Source organism: Calidris pugnax, unplaced genomic scaffold, assembly GCF_001431845.1.
Source record: "Calidris pugnax isolate Ruff unplaced genomic scaffold, ASM143184v1 scaffold44, whole genome shotgun sequence".
In the NCBI taxonomy this organism is placed as follows: Eukaryota; Metazoa; Chordata; class Aves; order Charadriiformes; family Scolopacidae; genus Calidris; species Calidris pugnax.
The window spans coordinates 18534989-18554735 of NW_015094506.1; the positions used below are offsets into that span (position 1 = coordinate 18534989).

Consider the following 19747-nt stretch of genomic DNA (forward strand, 5'->3'; position numbering starts at 1 on the left):
CCAAGGACAGCAGCCATGCTCCCTCAGAGATGCAGGCATTCCTACTCTTAAAAGATCTCTTCCAGCAATTCTCTCCATTGGCTTTAAACGGTCCCCATAAAAGAGTGAAGGAGGCACATTCTTCCTTTTTTACTATAGAAAAAGCCCAGTTACAGGTAAAGGAAGGGGGTGGGAGGAGGATGCAGAGCATTCACCAGAGAACCTTAAATTATGTTATTCCTCTGAATCATTGGGTCTCGCCAGGAAGATGTTTTCTTTAATTATGAGCACTGAAACACTTCAAATATTTATCAATGTACTTCAGTTTACATTTTGATGATGTCAGTTCTTCTTTCCTTTGTATTTCATAATAGCAATAGAAAATTCAAAGCTGAAAAACATGGCTAGAAAAGATGTTTCACATGAAAGAGAAAAGACGCTTGATATATGCCCCTCATCTCAGCTGTGGTGTTAAATTTCTTAGAGCCCGGGCCTGTAATCAGAAGCGCAGAGCCAAGAAGGGGCTGCAGAGCAATGCTGGGGACATGGGGGATGTCTCCAGCATAGCAACCACCTGCTAGACCCTTGTCTGCTTGAGACAGGCAGTGCTGTGTTCACAGGAGCCACTGTTGCCCTGGTGCAGGCACACACTGAAATAAAGTAACGCTGATGGGGAGCTGTGGGACTTGTCTGTGCCCACAAGCAGCAATGAGGCCTTCCGATCTGATGAGCGGCCTGCAACGCCCCTGGCCCTAGACCCCCACAGCGGAAGCCGCCAGTGCCCCTTGCTGGGGTGCACAGCAGGCGTCCCTGGCTGCTCGCGCTGCCTTTACTTTCACCCCTGTGCTCCCAGGGAAGGACAACCTCATGACAAAACGCATACTGCTTTGAGCACAAATGGTAAAGCCACCCTCGAACCCTGAGCAGCCCACCGCGGCCTCTCCCCGCCCACGACTACCGCTCCCAGCGTGCACTACGCATCTGCCCCCTCTCTGACTTCCGGCACGCGGGGCTTCCGGTGCCGGGTGAGCGGAAGCGGCGTGCGGGCAGACATGGCGGATCCTGCTGAGGCGGCTGAGGCCGGGGCGAAGCAAAAAGAGAAGCAAAAAATCAGAAACAAAAAGAAAGCGGCGGCAGGTGGGGGCGCGGTGAGGGTCTCTGCGGGGCTGGCAGCCGGCTGGCCCGGGAAGTCCTCGGGCTGAGGGTCCCCCCCCGTGTCCGCGGGCCTGCTGCCCCGTGCTCGGAGTCCCGCCGGTTTCCTCATGCAGCCTGGGGCTGAGGAGTGCGGCCGCGGTTTCGTGTGAGCGGAGAGGCAGCGAGGGGGAGGCAGGCTGCTTCCCGGCCTGCTGGGGATAGAGGACAGAGGCAGCTGTTGGGTGCGAGGGGCACGCAGCGCTGGGCGCTTGTTGTGGTCCTTCTGTCCTCACAGCGCTCTGGCTGCTCGCCACAGCCTGGTATGTCTTGTTCGTGTATAATATCCTATCCCACAACGCGTATCTCAGTTGTGGAATTTATTTTTTTTTTTAATAAATAATGTAAAGCAGTAAATTGTTAAAGGTCAGAACAGGTGCCAAGTGCATTCAACAGAGTATTAAACAGAACTTTGTGTCCCTGCTTTAATTTATTGTATTTTTTGTAGTTAAACAGTGAGGAGAAGTAATAGCCACTGATGAAAGAGGAGGAAAAAAACATATATTTTTTTTTTATGCCTATTAACAGTTGATGAATCTGAACTACTCACTGTGCCAGATGGATGGAAAGAGCCAGCCTTTACAAGAGAAGATAATCCTAAAGGGCTGCTGGAAGAAAGCAGTTTTGCAACATTATTCCCAAAGTATAGAGAAGCGTACTTGAAAGAGTGCTGGCCGCTCGTCCAGAAAGCTTTGGGTGAACATGTATGTATACTTACTGATTGTGATACCATGTTTTGTCTTTTGGGAGGTACAGGTGTTACTTAAGCTTATAAAAACAGTGGAGGTTGCTTTTCTGATTCTCTATTTGTGTATATTTGTACTGTGCTTGCATTTAGAATTGGTAGTGTTATCAAAATCAGCAGAGGCCTCTGTAGCCAGACTCGCAGTTCTTTACAGAGGGTGTCAGCAAAGCTCTCTGCAGCAGCAACTGTCTCCTCATCCAGATGCTGACAACTTTGTTGTGCCTGAATTCAAGGACATGAGGAAGGTGCTGTTTCTGGTGTTGTGACACACCTTTGGTGTGTGTATCTGTGTGTCGGTTTCCTCAAGATGAAAGTCACTTTAGGAAATTTGGAAAATAGATCTGCATCAATACGTAGCATTCTGTTTGTTAGCTCTTGCTGCCACAGATGAATTCTGAGGTTCTTATTAAGAGGTTGGTTCGCTATTTCTTTTTAAATATTGCAGTTTGTGAATGCAACTCTGGATCTAATTGAAGGAAGCATGACTGTTACGACCACGAAGAAGACTTTTGATCCGTATGCGATCATCAGGGCTAGAGATTTAATAAAACTTCTGGCAAGAAGCGTTCCATTTGAACAGGTCTGTATTAAATCCTGGAAGTTTATATCAAATTCTGTCGTAATATTTATAAAATAGTATGTTTTCAAAATGTGGGATTTCCGAGTGAGTAATGTGAAATAAAATATTTATTTAAAGTAGATGTATCTGAAAGTGAAGTGAGAAGAATAAACTGCAATATTCTCTTGACTGTTCTGAATAATAGATTTGTGTTCAGATGATATTACCTGCTTTTTTTCTCTTTAGGCAGTTCGCATCCTTCAGGATGACATTGCATGTGACATCATTAAAATAGGCTCTCTGGTGAGGAAGAGAGACACTTTTATAAAAAGAAGAGGACGACTTCTTGGGCCAAAAGGTTCTACTCTGAAGGTATTTCCAATAGGTGTGGCGACCAGAAAATTCTTAGACACAAATTTTTGTCAGGTCTTCAGTTTACACTTACTCAATTTCTTTTTTCTTGGTGTAGGCCCTGGAACTGTTAACTAACTGTTATATTATGGTGCAAGGCAACACTGTTTCAGCTCTTGGACCCTTTAGTGGCCTAAAGGAGGTAAGGGAAGGCAGATGAGCTGTTTATGTGGCATGCTTCTCTGCCCAGCTCAAGGGCAGATTAGAGGCAAAACCTAGCAAGCTCAGGAGTATCTCACTGACTTTTCAGCAGTGTGTCAGTAAGCCACATATACAAGGTTGTCCATAGTCTTAGCATCTTAGCTGCTGAATTTTGTTTAGAGTTCGAGATCTTTCTGTCTTGGAAGTAAAAAAGCATTTGCAAAATACTCTTTTATTTATTTATTTTAGAAAGATTTTTTTTTTTTAGCTTTGGATAAGTGATGTAACAGTGAAAATACTGCAGAATTAATGATACATAGCCTTAAGGAACACCTAATGTGTTTAGAAACTATGTAGGAGAAAAATGCTTGTCAAAAGCAAGAGTTTGTTTTGTCACCATAAAATCCATGCTAACATGAAAGTAATGTCTGTGGGGTTTGTGTGTATTAGAAAAATGACAATGTTCTTGATACTTCTGAAGTGCTGTGCCTCCTTGTTAGCCGTGTGTGTTAGCTTTTTTAATCTACCTGCTTTTGGGGGTGGGGGAGAAAGGAAACATGATATTATGCGGTATTTTAATTTATTAGAATATGAATACTTCCTGAGTTTTCTCTTTTTTTTTTTTTTTTTTTTTTTTTTTGAATTAAATACAGGTTAGAAAAGTTGTTCTGGACACAATGAAGAATATACATCCCATATATAACATTAAGGTTGGCATGTTCCACTGTGCATCTTTGTTTACGAGAAAGTACTATTTCTTCTCAAGACAGTTGTATGTTAATAATTTACATGTTTCTGTCTGGTAATCTGGTTTTGAAAATTTCTGTAGTGTGCTGCTTTGAAGAAAAGCAACTTCCATTTTACCAGGACATATTACCATAACATTATTAACAGTATCTGAGAAAAAGTCAAGGGAAAAGTGTGTATAAATTTTCCTCTCTTTGATTGTTTGCTTGATACTTGCTCATGTAAGCCGAGGCACCTTTTCCAGTACATCCTGTCCCCATTTTGAGACATATGTATCTTTTGGTTCTATTGAACTTCTCTGCTCTTATGCAGTGAGAGGTGGAAGGTTCGGATGTAGCATATTCAATGTAAGAAAGTTTAGTGAAACTTGTAGTTTGGAGCTCTTGACTACTACTTTAATACTATTTTTTTTAATAACTTATTTATGACATTATAAAACTACTGAAGACTCTGATGATCAAAAGGGAATTATCAAAAGATCCTGAACTGAGGACTCAAAGTTGGGAAAGATTTTTGCCTAAGTTCAAGCGGAAGAACTTGAAAAAACGCAAGGAGCCAAAGAAGAAAAATACTAAGAAGGAGTACACACCATTCCCACCTCCACAGCCAGAAAGCCAGGTCAGCTGAAACTTAATTTGGTTATGCAGGGATATAGCATGACTTGAAATCGTGTTCATGCTCCAAGGTTGGGAGGCCTTTTCTGTAAAGTTCTGATTTGTTGGTACTATACGTCTGGCTTATAATGCTTCATTTTCTAAAGCTTCTCGGTATTTGTCTTACGCAGATTGATAAAGAATTGGCAAGTGGTGAATACTTCTTGAAGGAAAGACAGAAGAAACGAAAGCAAGTGCAAGAGATAAAGGTAAAGTTCTTGTAACTCACTGTTCACTGAAAAAACATTTGAGTGCTGACTTGGATATTATGACTTTTTTGCCTCTTGCCCTGCTGTACTGATACTTGACCTTTTTATTGGTAACTTTAGGCAAAGCAAGCAGATGCAATCAAGAAAAGACAAGAAGAAAGAAATAAAGCTTTTATCCCACCAAAAGAAAAGCCAGTTGTGAAAACAAAGAAAGGTAACCATTTATTTTTTCCTGTTCTAAAACCTTTTGCTGGTGATTCCTAGGCTGAGTGATTTTGCAGAGGTATAGCTATAGTAAATAAAAGGGTCATGCAAAAAAATCCTAGTGTTTAAATCCATGTCTGCAGTTGCCAGGGACAGTAGAAGGATCATGCAGTCCATAACTCTGTGCCTACAAAATGGCAGTTCTCTGTAGAATATTTTCCTGGTGGAGATACTGGGATGGCTGTCTCACTTGGTTGTTCTGGCTACGTCAATTTTTGGCTTTCAGTCATGTAGTGAAGCTGCCGTAACTTTTGCACTCAAATGGCTTTTCAATTAAGAAAAAAAGATGCCCAGAAGCAATACTTAATTGGAAACTTATTCCACAGCACTGGTATAAGGTAGGATAGGTAGCTTTTCTAAAAGTTAAAGTGAAACCACCCTATCTGCAAAGCAAGAACTTGTGTTCTCAGATGATTTGATTTTTACACACTAGTCTTCTGTTTTCTTGGATGCATTGATTCTATTCCATAGCATATTCATTCTATTACATATGCTATGTACATTTTGTATTAGATATACCAGCTACATAGTATTGAACTATATATTGCACAGTTTCTTATGAACTGAAAAGTTCAGATTTCTCAAAAAGTGTATGTGTCCTGCATCATTGATAAAGTATTTTTTTGTGATGGCAGTAAATTTTCAATAATCCTGCTGTATCTCAAATACGTGCAAAAAGACAAAATACCACAAAAGCTTCTCTGGGTACAAGAACTCAAGAATTAATTTATTCTCCTGTCATGTGAGACCAACCAAGCCAATGTCCAAGAGAGTGCGTATGGATTAGTTGTGGAGTAAGATGTGGGTGATAATAGTTTGTACGTGTGCTGAGCGTAGCATCTGTGTTCAAATACAGTTGTATAGAATTTCTTATATGAATGTTCTCCTTGGAATTCTGCTGAAAGAGTTTTGTGGGTAATACTTGTGTTTTTTACTGTGTAGCCTCCACTGAGAAAAAAATTGATATTGCCGCCATCAAGGAAAAGGTTAAGAATGCAAAGAAGAAGAAATTAGGAGCACTTCCTGAGGAAGAAGTCAAGTTAAAAATGGCAGCAGATGAAAAGAAAAAAAAGAAAAAGAAGTAATTCACCTGAGATGTTCACTTTTCTCCCATGTTAACGAACATTTTCACACTTGGAAGAGACTTCTTGCTGTCAGTATAATCTGGACAAGAAAAGACTAGGTAGAAAGATCGTTCTCTTTTCACAAGTACACTTTAATTAGTGGACCTGAAGCAGCTGTGCAAAATTGCCAAGGTTGGTGAAGAAAATCTGCGCTGCTTTGTTGTTGGAGAAAGCAAGAGAGTTTATTTGAATATCTATCTACCTAAAGGGAAGGTTTCGTAACAGGAACATTTAGGGGTTTGATGCAGGATGTTAAACGTTAAGGTCAGAGAACTCTGTGAGAGTTAAAGGTAGTTCTGGTGTGAAAGACTACCAGGTTATATGCAGCCTCAGTTATGGAAATAATTGTTGCAAATGGGCAAGATTTATTACTGAATTATGCTTTTGTTTCTGTAAAAGCTGATTATTTTTACATGTCTTGTCTTAGTATTAATAAACTATTTTAATATGGTGTTGTTAAATCCTTGAGTTTAGTGAGCTACTGCACAGCCTGCATCATGTTTTCCAGGAAACAAGCTCACGGCTTCATGTGAGAATTCAACAAATCATAATCTTAATTGAATGCTATTAATAAACTGTCATCTATTAGCATTGTTCTGGAGACTATTAGAGTGTGGTACAAAGAAAGTGTCTTTCTGCATGGAATGTGCTGCAGGGAAGCATAAGATCTTCTTGTCTGTCTTCAAATATATTATTAATTTATTTCTTTCTTGCAAGAAGGTCTTAAGAAATAGTGGTTTGGTTTTTTTGAGGCCCTTCCCCTTTTTTAAAGGAAGTTTAGAGGTTTTTAGTTTCCTGAAAATGCAAATTCTGATGAAATAAAGTTCACTGGAAGAGCAGATGTTGCTTATTTCATGCATCTGAGATTAAACAAACAAATGTACTGAGGTGGTGCCAGCAGGTGGTAGAGCCACACCAGTTTCATGATTGTGTTGGAGTTCTTTTGGACATGCAGTGAAAATGATTATGCTAGAACATTGCGACCCACTGCTGTTAGGTTAGTGACCTTTTATTTGAAACTAGTAAGTGAAAATGCAGACATTCCCTTTTTTGCCTATATAAATAAGAATTTAGAATACATGTGGTTTAATAGCCAGTACATGTACGTTGAGAAGTAGCTGAGGTGCTTGCCCTTTAGGCTAGGGGATAATATTAGCCTCGGTGTGCCTTTCAGTGCTGTGATTGCTTCTCAATTTTTAAGGAAAAAACTCACCCCTTTTAGGGACTGCACTGTTCGTAAATGGTGGTTTAATTACCTGCAAGATCAGTCAGGAAAATACTACTTCAGCAGATAACTTCACTGAGAATGTGATCAATGTGTCACAAACGTGTGTCTCAAAAAGTGCAGTGAGCTGATGGGTTTAGTGATGAAAGGCTTTCCAGAAGCACGGACTGATGTTTAGCAGATGACAGGGTGACCTGTGTTCAGCACCAGACAGGTAGTTCAGGCCTCATACCGTGAAAGGACTGCTCTCAGCAGGAGGCACTGCAATACTGGAGTTTAAATGCCTGTTCTCACAGTGCCATCCCACCCATGAGTCACCAGGAGAGGCTGCAGAGCCAGAAGCCGGCAAAGGAGGAGTCTGACTGTAGCCAGGGAAGGAGCACTAGTGTAGTAGGGGAGGGGGAGTCCTTGCTTCTAATCGGAACAGGACGAGACACCTTTCACCTACAGAGGACTGACATAGATGTTTCCCTGCTGCTTGTTTAAAAAGTTAAAATCAGGAACAAGTGTGGGGTGGTTTCCCTCCACTGCTCTTGCAGGCTGCCATTCAGGCATCTGATCTAGCTGACAGCACCCTACGAAAAAGTGATTGTTTTCCAGCAGCATCAGCTAACTTTGCCTGAGCTGCAGTGCAGGAGAACACAGCTCAGATTGGTGGCAGCCTGGCCTTCAATTATATATACTTCCATGGTAGCAAGCTTCTTCAATTTGGGAGCCATAGCTCTTGCAACAAATCCCTATCGGTAGTAAAACTCTTAACAGACTTCAAGGAGTCTTGTCCCTGTGTTGTTGTGGGGTGAAAAGGCTTTGCATTGTGTTTAATCTTTTTCAGCTGTTATGGTTGGCAGATCTCAAGGATTGTTGGTTGGACATTTATTTCCCTTAACTGAAAATTCGAGGAAGACCTATTCATATTCCCGTAGGCAAATTAAACCACAGGGTTTGGCTGCTTAGAGTCCGTATCTGAATTGTAACTGACTGCTTGGGCTCACTCTTGGCGCTTTTTGCACCTGTTTTCTCAAAGAATATAGCTCTACAGTTCTTATAATTGTGCAAAAAGTAAAGATTAGAAAACAAAGTGGATCGAGAAAGGTGAAAAAAAGTTTTTGATATTTTCAGAACAGCTTGAACTATTGCAAATTATCTCCTTAAACTGATTTTAGAGTTTACAGACTTGCAAAAAAGTACCTGAAGGCTGTACTTATATATCAGTGTTTTGCATTTATCATACAGAATTCATAGGCATATGCCATAAAATTAACGTGGACAGCTCAAAGTGGTTTGATCATCAGGAGTTAAATATCTGGATTTTTGGATGTCCTTAAAATGAGATGCAGTACTTGTTTAGCTTTGACTTGACTTTCAGGCTTTTCTGTTTGAAAGATAACCATGTTGTAAGTTTGGGTGTTTTTTTCCTCTAAGCCCCAGTGATTTACAGGTTTTTTAATGAAGCTTTTTCTATGGTGTTTCCTTAGAGCTGCTGAAGTATATAGTTAAATGACAGCGCTCTGAATGTTTTGAACTTTAAGGACTCTGTGTTCCTTCTGTTTACTCTCCTGGAGACCAGGCGTAGATTAAACTAAGCAGGGGAGAATTGTTGCCGAGCTCATTTGTGCTCCCTGGACGCGTTCCTCTTTGCAGCAGCAGGATCTAACTGCCCATGGCTTCAGTGGGGCACAGGCTGTGCCAGGCTCCGTGCTGGGGTGGGAGCCCTGGGCAAGACACCGCACACGGGGTAGGTCCTGCTGCCCACGTGCCACTTTCAGATGGGACCTTGCAGCACGTGCAGTTTGAGGCTTGGGTCTTCCACAAAAGAGTGGCAAAAAGGTGGTGAGGAAAATAGCTGTTCTTTTTAACAGATAGACCCATGGCCTTGCTTTTGCGGTGGGAATTTTTTGATTAAAAACACCCTAATCTGCCCGGTTTGGAAGAAAGAGCTGAGCTTGGCTCTCTCACAGGTAGGCCAGCATGGGTACTGGGGCCCTGGTCACTGGGATGTGGAAAAGGAAACGCTCATCTCCTGTCCGTGTGTGTGATGTCCTGGCTACAGAGGCTCTTGGCAGCCAACAAACTACGTGTAAAGATACATCAAGGGCAAAGTTTGGAATTTGTCCCCAGTCATATTTGCATTTTGAAAAATGATTTATCCGGGAAATGCTGCGATGGTTCAAGTGCGAGCAGTTACCCACCTGGAAGAATAATGTGAGAAACTTTGGGTCCCAGTTCCAGTGTTTTCAGTTAAGATCCGCCCCAGCAGTGGGGTCAGGAGTGGGTATGCAGAAACACCCACAGGTACCCTGGAAGCTTCCCAGCCTCCTTCACAGCAGCCTGTGCCTGTGCCCTGTGGAGGGGCATGGTGCAGAGGCACCTAAACCCATCTCCAAATAGATACGGATCGCTACGGTCCAGCTGTGAGCTCGTGCCACTCTGCTCCTTCCAGCCTCCGCTCCAGCTGAGCGACCATGACCAGTAGAGGACGTGCCCAGCTGAACCCAGCAGCCCTCCCCACCGCTCTCTGCCTCTTCCAGATGTGCAGGTTGCAGGAGACTCATCCCTTGGCAGCTGTTGAACCAAAGGCCCGACTACGCGTGCAGCATGCTTTTATTTGGGGGTTTATGCCATCTTTCCCAGCACCGTGTTGCTCAGCATGGTGCAGGCTGGAGCTGAACATGGAGGTTTTTCGTGCACCAGCAGTTAAGCTTTAGATCCTGTTGCAAATGCACGATTGCCACACGTGGGGAACAGGAAATCATGGTTTCTGACTGCTGTCTGAGCACTCAGAAACTCTGTGCTCAGAAAAAAAAAAAAAAAAAGGATATAGAAACATCCAAAAATAAAAAAGAAGAGACCCATGTTCAATAGTTGCAATTAGGATCACAAAACAAATATTAGTAAAGATCGCTACGGTCCAGCTGTGAGCTCGTGCCACTCTGCTCCTTCCAGCCTCCGCTCCAGCTGAGCGACCATGACCAGTAGAGGACGTGCCCAGCTGAACCCAGCAGCCCTCCCCACCGCTCTCTGCCTCTTCCAGATGTGCAGGTTGCAGGAGACTCATCCCTTGGCAGCTGTTGAACCAAAGGCCCGACTACGCGTGCAGCATGCTTTTATTTGGGGGTTTATGCCATCTTTCCCAGCACCGTGTTGCTCAGCATGGTGCAGGCTGGAGCTGAACATGGAGGTTTTTCGTGCACCAGCAGTTAAGCTTTAGATCCTGTTGCAAATGCACGATTGCCACACGTGGGGAACAGGAAATCATGGTTTCTGACTGCTGTCTGAGCACTCAGAAACTCTGTGCTCAAAAAAAAAAAAAAAAAAGGATATAGAAACCTCCAGGGAAGATTGCAGTCAGACATAATCATGTATAAACACAGGTGCAGCTATGTTTTGACACAGATAACACGTTTAAAACCAAATTCTAAGCAAAGAGAAGTACCAGTGGCCCCAGTGCACTGCGAGACTGGGAAACACACTGCCTACCACGGGATGCAAATGTCAGAGCTCACGAGGATCAAAAAATTATTAGGAAAAAACCCAACATTTAAATGAAAAGCCTCTCCAGGCTGCTCTGCCTCTCTCTGGAGGAGTGTCCAAGGAAAGAGCGCAATAGGAGCGAGAGGTGAATGCTCTGCCTGGAGCCTCGGCGAGGGCTGTGCTCCTGGGCTGGGCACCCTCTAGCCCTGCTGAGGGAAGGATGGCCAGCAGCTGCCTGCACCCCACATCTCTTACCCACCAGATCCCATTCACTCCACTTTGACAAAATAAATGGGTAATTTGAAACCATTTACTAGTCTCGAGCAGTGAGAAAGCTGCTTATCAGCTCTCCTAGCGGCTGCCTGCAACCAATGTGCTTCTGAATCACCTGTGGGTGCAAACACTGTCTCTACCCATCCTTGTGCTGCCCGTAACTTATGTGCAGGGAAGGGCTGAGCGGACCAAAGTGCTCTTGTGCTCTTCTGCACGCGTGTCACTCACTGGCGGGTGCTATGGGGCAGTATTTTGGTAGGAGCCAGCTGGCCAGAATTGCCAGTATGAGGAGTAACGGCCTTAAAACAATGACGGAGATGCAGTACTCGTCACACGCAGGTCTGTCCCACTCTGGACGCCACTTGGAATCACCTATGAATCAAACAAGTTACTTGTTTTGGAGTATAACTGCACCGAGGGCAACAAATGGAAGCAGTAATTCTGGGGGTACTTACTGATGACTTTGTCACGCTCTGCATTTCCTGGAGAGAGAAAAGAAGGGAACATCAGCAGACTTACACGTTATAAACAATTTGAGTCTAAGCAAAAGGGAATGAAGCGTGAGGCTGATGATGGGCTCACAAATGTAGCTTTGGGAGCTATATTTTTTTCCAAGAAGAAGCAAAGACCCACTGACTTAGGAGAGCCCTGCAGTGACCCTTGGGGCTTTGCTGAGGAGCATTTGATTACACTGTGTCGATTCTCCTCCCACTAGTGGCTGGCATAGGGAGGGCTTGTTCTCCCAGGTGTGCTTCCCAACATGACTTTGGCTTTTTCCCAGTGCCTTGCATTTCAGATCCTCTGCCTGTAGGTAACATTGAACAGTCCCGTGCATCGGGGGCTCCCTCTCCTTCCTGCCACGCTGCTGTTTGAACATCAGCTTCCTTCTCCATTATTTTGCCCAGAGCTGAGTGCTAGGGAAAAGTGTGACTGTACCTTCAGCTCCCCCCGGGCAGATGTCCACAACACAGCACCTTGTCCATCTTAGGGGAACAGCAGAAGGTCTCCCTCCCCTCCTGATCCCATCCAGCCATTGCAAAGCCAAGTGCAGGAGAATCAGGTGGGCTGCCGAGGGGCTCAGGCTGAGCCCTGTGTCCCCATGAAGGGCTCTCGCGTGGCAGCCTGGCTCTCTCCTGGTGCTTAGGGGGAAAGCAGATGGCCTGGCTGATGTTCACTGGAGCCAGCAGCTTTGGCAGTGCGGTGGCAGCTCTCCTCTCCCGCAGCAGCACGGCAGGGACAAGGCTGGCTCGGACCTGCACCGCTTCAAGCCACAGCTCATGCACCAGTTAGTAACCTGGAGCCCCCAGGAGGGGGTATTCCCATTCCTGCAAGTAGCACGTTCTGGCAGGGATAACACCACCTTAAACTGCAGCCACTATATCTCCTGTACCGTACCCTCCAGGACCCGAAGAGCATCACTCATCCCATCACTCCCCAGGGTAGAAAACCGGCTCTTTCCATCCTCCTCCCCTCTCTTTGTGCATCACTGCTCACTTGGCTTCCGACTGCAGTTTTTCAGACTATATTTAGGAACAAGAGGGCGCTGTGCCTGCCTGCTGCCAGGATGTTCTGTGTGCTCTTTCCCTTTCTACATGTGCTTGGGGAGGAGAGCTGGTTGTCTTCTACTTACGACACAGCTGATTGGCACACTGATCACCTCTGCAGTCGCTGCACGCTGCTCCCATCTCGTATGGGTGCCTTGGGTAATTCCCCCTGGAAAGGAAATAGCACTGCTCTCAAACTGCTCTCGGAAAGAGAATGTTAATCCCTACCACTAATTAGTTTTTAACTTGGGTTTTGCTTCCCTTGTGTTGATAGGGAGGTGGGTTTTGGACAGTCCCTGTCTGAATGCCCCGTGCCTGAGACACGCAGTAAAGCAAAAGAAGTAAAGTGTAGTGGGGCACCCTGGTTAGGAACCTGGAGACAGAAGTATTGCAAACCCGGGAATTAAAATAGTCTCAGCTCTGGATAATTTGTGTGTGTGGAGACTGTGGGCTCTCAAAGCTGGCTCTAAGCTATGGGAGCAAGAGCAGATTCAGTTACGTTGTCTGTACATGCATATTTTAACCTTGAAGAGGAATCTCTGGTGCTGGAGAATCTCTCATAGGCAGTGATTTAATCTGTTTGTTGGTAAATACTTTAGGAGTAATGTTTGTCTCCCCCTGCTCCCTCCCTCTGCCAGCAGCGTGAGTGGCACCAGCTACCTCTGACCAGGTTCTTGGCCCCATACCTGGGTATCAAACCTGCCCATACCTGATACTGCCCCAAACGCAGCTCAGGACTTCACTTTAATTGAAACATGGCAAAAGTGAGATTTACAGTGTGCCTCAAACTGCCCATCAACACACTGAGAAGGATTTTATATGCATGCAATCTTAGCAGTGGTTTACTTTGTGGTAAAACCTCATTACATTCAGCAGTTTTAGGAATTGAAATTGTGCATGCATCTTGCTTTGATCCTTGGCAGTGGGCTGCTCTGCTGGGTGCTCTTGAGAGTGAGGGCAACCTTCTTACCCACGGGATCCCTGCTGACACAGGGTGAGCAATCCAGCATGATTTCCATCATCTGCACCATAGAGGTATTGGCTATGGGGCAGAAGGAGCAAGGCTTGGCTCTTGTCTTTGGGAGATTCAGGGCTGAAGCTCAAGGGACAGAAAACACCTCCTAGCAGCGCTGGGGGCCTTGCTTGCCTGTGGACAGGGTTTCTGCACCATCTATCAGGTGCTGAGAAGGGAAAGGAGAGGCTGCCCTGGGTGATCAGTGGCTTTTGGCTCAAGAACTGGCAGAGGCAATGGTTGCCCAGCCCGTTTGGATGTGGGGCTTCTGGGGAGAGGGGGTTTGTTGCTTTGGCACAGCAGCAGCTGTGTCATTTCAAGGAATCTGGTCAGGGGTACATGTTCTTCCAAGGATGAAACATGGGCAACAGGAATGCCAAACTTGCTCAAGTTCATGGGCTTGCCTGACCTTGGCCCAACACGGTATGCATATAAAGCTTTTAAAGCTGTTTTTAGGCTGTAGTGGCATTAATTAACTGGAGAAGGGTAAAAACCATCCATCCTAGCTGGATATCCTATGGACTATGCATATGAAGGACCTCTGGATAAAATCTTGCCTTAAGCAGCCCCAGCCTCATGAGCAGCCCTCAGCTGCTAGGATCGCAGCTGCGAGCATTGCACACTTCAATATTGATCCAAACCATTGACCTAGAGGCTTAATTCTGCAGGCACATGTGGAAATAGTATCAGACTTCGGGTTTGTACCTTGGCAATGGTCTGTGGTCATCTTGGCACTCAGGAGCAAGGGATTAATTGTCAAATGATCACTTTAGTATTATCATGTCAGCATCTTATATTTTACCCTTTCTACTACTGCCACTGCTTTTTGGCTACAATACATAGCAAAAAAAAAAAAAAAAAGCTGTTTGGACAGATGTGTACCTCTTTCTCTATTTTGGGGGCCATTTCCTCCCACAAAATCCATTCATAGATGGACTGACCTAATGAAGTTCCATGTTGTGGGAGGGAAGGGGTAGGACCCAAACCCTGTGAAATATTTGTAATGAAAAATCTTACGCTGGCCCATAGTTGCAGATGAAGTGTGCTGCATTGGTTATATGAGAGTAAGTCACGGTGGGACAGTAGTGGACGGCACAGCCAACCTTGTAGCTTGTAGCCCAAACGATCTGCAAAAAGACAGACAGGTATACCAGTGACAAATGCTTTCCTTCAGCATCTGAAGTGTTACGGAGAAGACCTGCCCTCCTCTGTTTCACGACAACACATTGGCTGAAGAGCACTCTTTGGCCATGCTTCCTGGGGGCAAGTAGCAGTGATAGATCTCGAAATCATCGTTTCTTCTGGAAAAAACCACCTGATTGTTTTGCCCAGTTTACCAGATATTTGTTAAAACGACTCTCAAAGGAAGAGTAACCGGCTATAACAAGGAGTTATCCTTTCTTGCAAAGGAGAAGGTGAAGTTCGTCTCCTTTGCTTCAAGGTAATCCATTACCTTGGGGATTGCCTAGGGGAGAGAAGATCCAACCTGCACAGAAAAGGCTTGTGATCTGCAACAGCTCCTACAGGGCTGATTGCCCCTGTACTAAATCCAGTGGGGATGTATAGGCAAATTGCTGGAAGGTACTGGTGTTATGGGAGGAGCAGGGAGAAGGAGCATGTCTGAGCTGAAGTCCTGCCTTCTAGCATCATGGCCATGACTAAGGTAATCTAGAGGCAAGGGCATTGCATCCTCTGTCTACCAGAAGCTGTTCAGTTCAATCCAGCATCCTATATCCAGCTCAAAGACTCCAGTGCAGCCAAATGCTTCAGTCCCAGAAAACTAGGGGCACAGCGGTACCTGAGGGCATCACAGGACCCTCCCCATCCCAGGCAGCCACCAGCTGAGGCGTATGCTGGGGATGTGGATGTGGTAACTGCAATAACTGTACCTGGGGGAAACCCTTTCTCCACAGTGGGAGGAACAAAGGGTTAGCCGAAGGTGCAGACCCCAGGATGCCTCCCAAAGCTGGCAGGCACACAGCTTCTAGCTACAGTCGCTATCAATGCTGACTCCCCCAAACAGGGACGTGGTTTGGTGGGGGGTTTTGGCAGTGTTAGGTTGAAGATTGGACTTGATGATCTTAAAGGTTCCTTCCAATCTAGACTATTCTATGATTCTATTAAGTAGCCTCAGGTCATAATTTAATCCCTAGAACCACTGTTGGCAGCCATCCTGCTCACCCATAGCCATGGTTAGCAACTGGGGGGTTGCATGGCAGTGGCACTCCTTTCCTTCATTTTACCCTCTTGCTTTGGGAATCGTGGTTGGTAGAAATGCAGACATGATGCTTGCAGAGCTACAGACACTTCTTTATATGCCTGTATTTCCACAGCCCTTGGCATGTGGAGGCTGCCTGCCAGAGCTGAGACCTCATCCCACCACGCACTGCAGCCCACAGCCATTGCCATTGCCTAGTTTTTGGCCACTGCTTGGCTAAACCTGACTGCTTGACAGCTGTCCTGTGTTCTTCCTGCAAACAAAATGCAACTGGCAAATTTAAAATAATAATACAATGACTCTTTTCCTCCCTAAAATGGGGACATGAGAACATCTTGTGTGCACAGACATAAAATAAGACTACAGCACTTGGAAAACAGTTCATTGAATCTTCAACAGAAATCTAGAGTTTCCGTGTCAAAATAGCAAGGCTAATTCATGGTTTAGATGGAGAAATGCAATGCCTACCTGTGTATAGTGGCCGCATACTCCTCTGCAGTTATTAGAGGCGTAATTGTAGTCGTTGACTTCATTGTACCAATTGGTGATGGCTTCTTCCACAGTAAAAATAGAAAGTGAGCCAGTCCAGAGGTTTTCTCCAACAGTGGTAAATTTTGGGTGAGCCTGCCCTGGAACTTTGAGGTATATATTATGTTTAAAAAGACATTTCTTTGCCCAAGCTTTCGCGGTCTTTGCTAAATCTGGATCCCAACTCTGCAAAATAAAGAAATCCAAAAGTCACTTTGATATCTTAGCAATGCAGTAATTCAGAGCAACTTTTAGGAGAAGCTGGGTCTCAGTAGCATATGTGCTTTGGATTCATTTGATTTCTGTTTCTGTTGAGACAACTTCTGTTGTAGCTCTCTACATGGTAAATTGGCTTGTAGGTTCATTTCTGATGTAAACTTAGGCACTCATTAAACTTGAGGAAGCTTTTGGGGTGGTGGGTGATCTTTGCTGACTGGTCTGTTGGACACCAAAAGCTGTACATCAGTCAAAGACAGTGTTTGGGGCACACTGTGCATTTCCAGGCTGTGCTGGCCATGAGAGAACATCAATTTAATTTACACGGTGAATTTACAGGAAATCTGGGGATTAGGGGGTGTGCTTACCGTACCAATCAGACTGGGGTCTCGTGCCACCTCATGCATTAAAGCCACCTTGCAGGTCAGTGCAGGATTTTGGGGACAGTTTAAACTCAACCCTTGGTTTGCATCTTTGTCTTTGGTGGCTTCAAATATTAGCGCTGAATTAATATTTGTGGAATCACTCATTCACTTGCTATTCTATCCTACAGAAAGCAGTTATTTCAGCAATGGAGTTCTAGTAATGTCTTTTGTTTGCACTGGAGGTGGTGTCTGGTTTGGCTGGGTTTTCTTGTACACACAACTTGTTTGAGCAAATACAGTATTGTACCTCCTGGAAAATGCAGTACCATGAGTATATGCCTGTGCTCTTAGTTACACTTTGTGTCATGTAAATGAACTTGTTTAGTACTGATGAACTATTTTGGACTTTAAAAAAAAAATAAACTATTTTTATTTGTTCTTTCCTATATGGATTAAAATATCTCAGTTGCTTCTGCAAATAATGGAATTGTTAGAGAAATTGCATTGAACAGATCAGTAACAGTGACTAAGGAAAAGGTGGTTGTTAAATTTTATAGCTATGTTTTAGATTATATAACTTTTTTTGTACCATGGATAAGTCTGAAACAATTTGTGTATGATTTATGCTACCAGTAAGTAATTAAAAATTGCAAGATCATACCAGACACTTTTTCTGCTCATTTTGAAGGGCCTTGGAACAGATCTAAGCAATGCTTTGAGTGAATGGGAAAGGGGTCTCATCTGTCAGGTAAAAAATGTTAGATCAGCATTCTCATTTTATAAGTGTATTACAAATATAGATGGTTGGGCTTTGTTATGTGCAGTTAAAGGAGTTTCTGTCTTGTATTTTCTTTTAAAAACTATTTTTCCAAAATGTAGAAATGTACTGAGTTTGTAGTCTTCATTTTCATATATCTTGCTGGATAGTTATCTACAACAATAAGAACTTCCCTATGAAATGAAGAAGTAATCTTCTTTTCCTTATTTTTGAAGTGCTAAAGACCATTAAAAAATGAAGAAATACATTGTTTTCAGTTCCAATGCTTTTACTTTCATAATATATTTTATCATGTATTGTACTGCTTTCTCCACATTAGAATCTTTCTGGGAGAGGTCGTAGTTAAGACTTGGGTTATTGCAGTGCTTTAAAAGAAATTTACTATGTAGCTTATTTTATTTGTAATAATCTTTATTTGTTTGTTTGTTTCTTAAGCCACTTTTATTTTTCAGATTTCAGTTCTTTAATTTTCCAAAAGGAAAATTTAGGCACAATTAAAGAAGATTTGTACTGGTCTTTTAATATGTCATAGCAATATTTTGTAAGTGTAGGACCAGTGAAGAGTCTGGAGCAATATGGAAGAGTCTGGAAGTTCAGGGTGCTCCGCTAAGAAAGCTGAAGTGAAAGATACATCTAGAAGAGAAACTAAATTGTTTCCTGTCAGACTTGCAACTTGAGCTTGCTCGCTACTCATCTACCCCTCTCTAATAGGCACTTCATTTTTTAGTGTTTGACAACCATAAATGGAAAATGAGCTTTTTTTGTTGTTTTTTTTGGAACTTCAGTTAGGGTATTGCTAACTACAGATGTGGTCATTTCCTCTTCTGGTGGTGATCATGCGAGATAGTAAGAAAGAGGAGCAAAACGGAAGAGATCAGAATTGGGACAATCACTACAGTCCATCTGAGAGACCTGTGGAGATTATCCCAAGAAGAAACACAGTATTACCCAGTCAAGTCACAGTATTATCCAGTCAAAGCACAAAAGGTGATGGATGTTGCAAGAGACAGCTGCCAAGCTACTGGAATTGAGCATCTCACAAATCAGAGATGGGCTTCTCAGCCATAAACCCAGCTTTGTGCACCCATTTACAGCTTCCTCCCTGCTGGGTTTTGCATGTGCCACCCAGCAGAGAGATAAGTGTCACAAGCCACCTGAAATGAGAGATGGCTGCTTTGGGGTATATTTTGGGTCATGACAAGCTGTCTTATGACTTGGTGCCTCCAGCGCTCGTCCCTGCTGCACTTGTTGCTTTTTGGCTTCCCTGCAGCCCCAGCACCTCAGAACAGCTGCTCCGTTGGCTCAGTCCATGAGAGCCTTGCAAAGAAAGCTTAGAGAAAGCTCTCCAGCGTCGTTTGGCAATGGTCTCTGCCTGTGACGACTCAAGTATGAAAGGTTGTGCTTAGGTCTGCACATAAATTATGCCCCAGGCTGTTGAGCTGCGGTGCCTTGGAGCAGGGAGGTTTTTCACAGCACAAAACAACAGTGCTGAGGGTTGAAATCTTGGGTTTAAAATGAGGAAATTAAGCCAGGCAAAACTATACATGTACCCCATTGTACAAAGCCATCTGATAATCACAGCCTTTTTCTCTGCTTTAAAAAGAAGTAGCTCTTTTTTTTTCTTTTTCTTTTTCATTTGATCACAAAATCAGTCTTTGAGAATCATAAACACCATCACAATGCTACACATTGCACAACAGTAGTGAAGATCCCCTTACCATGTAAAGCATGTTGCTGGCTGGTGGCTTCACTCCAGACCGGAATCTGTTATGGGTTCGCACACATTCCTCAATAAACTTTGGATCTCCAACATCTGGCAATGTCAGTGGTTCATAGGAGTCGGAGGAACGACCAAAGTGCAGAAAAGCCAGCAGACAAGCAGAAAATCTGCTTGTCATGATTCTCAGCCTCTGGTCTTCCAGCTTCAAGAGCAGAGTGCTTCAGCTGCAAGAGGTGGTTTTAGCTGCCCCAGCAGCGTTTTGCTTGGAAGGCTTGTGGGCTGGACTTATCTTAGCCATGGTAACTGAACATGGCATTGTCACAGGAAATGAGTCAGAAGCGTAGCCACGAGAATAGGGAAATTAAGCTAGGAGT

General features: G+C 44.0%; 2 protein-coding genes across 2 annotated transcripts; one reads left to right on the forward strand and one right to left on the reverse strand.

Moving 5' to 3' along the window:
* Positions 1-993: 993 nt before the first annotated feature.
* Positions 994-6484, forward strand: KRR1 (KRR1, small subunit (SSU) processome component, homolog (yeast)). The gene is made up of 10 exons (XM_014963205.1): positions 994-1116; positions 1699-1874; positions 2361-2495; positions 2721-2846; positions 2944-3027; positions 3680-3736; positions 4221-4391; positions 4558-4635; positions 4756-4849; positions 5842-6484. The coding sequence occupies exons 1-10, from the start codon at positions 1032-1034 to the stop codon at positions 5982-5984; spliced, it is 1149 nt and encodes a 382-aa protein (XP_014818691.1). The 5' UTR covers positions 994-1031; the 3' UTR covers positions 5985-6484.
* Positions 6485-10345: 3861 nt separating this feature from the next.
* On the reverse strand, positions 10346-19617 carry GLIPR1 (GLI pathogenesis-related 1). The gene is made up of 6 exons (XM_014963508.1): positions 19372-19617; positions 16235-16480; positions 14566-14675; positions 12623-12705; positions 11448-11474; positions 10346-11364 (listed from the first exon to the last, which is right to left on the reverse strand). The coding sequence occupies exons 1-6, from the start codon at positions 19549-19551 to the stop codon at positions 11213-11215; spliced, it is 798 nt and encodes a 265-aa protein (XP_014818994.1). The 5' UTR covers positions 19552-19617; the 3' UTR covers positions 10346-11212.
* Positions 19618-19747: the final 130 nt, after the last annotated feature.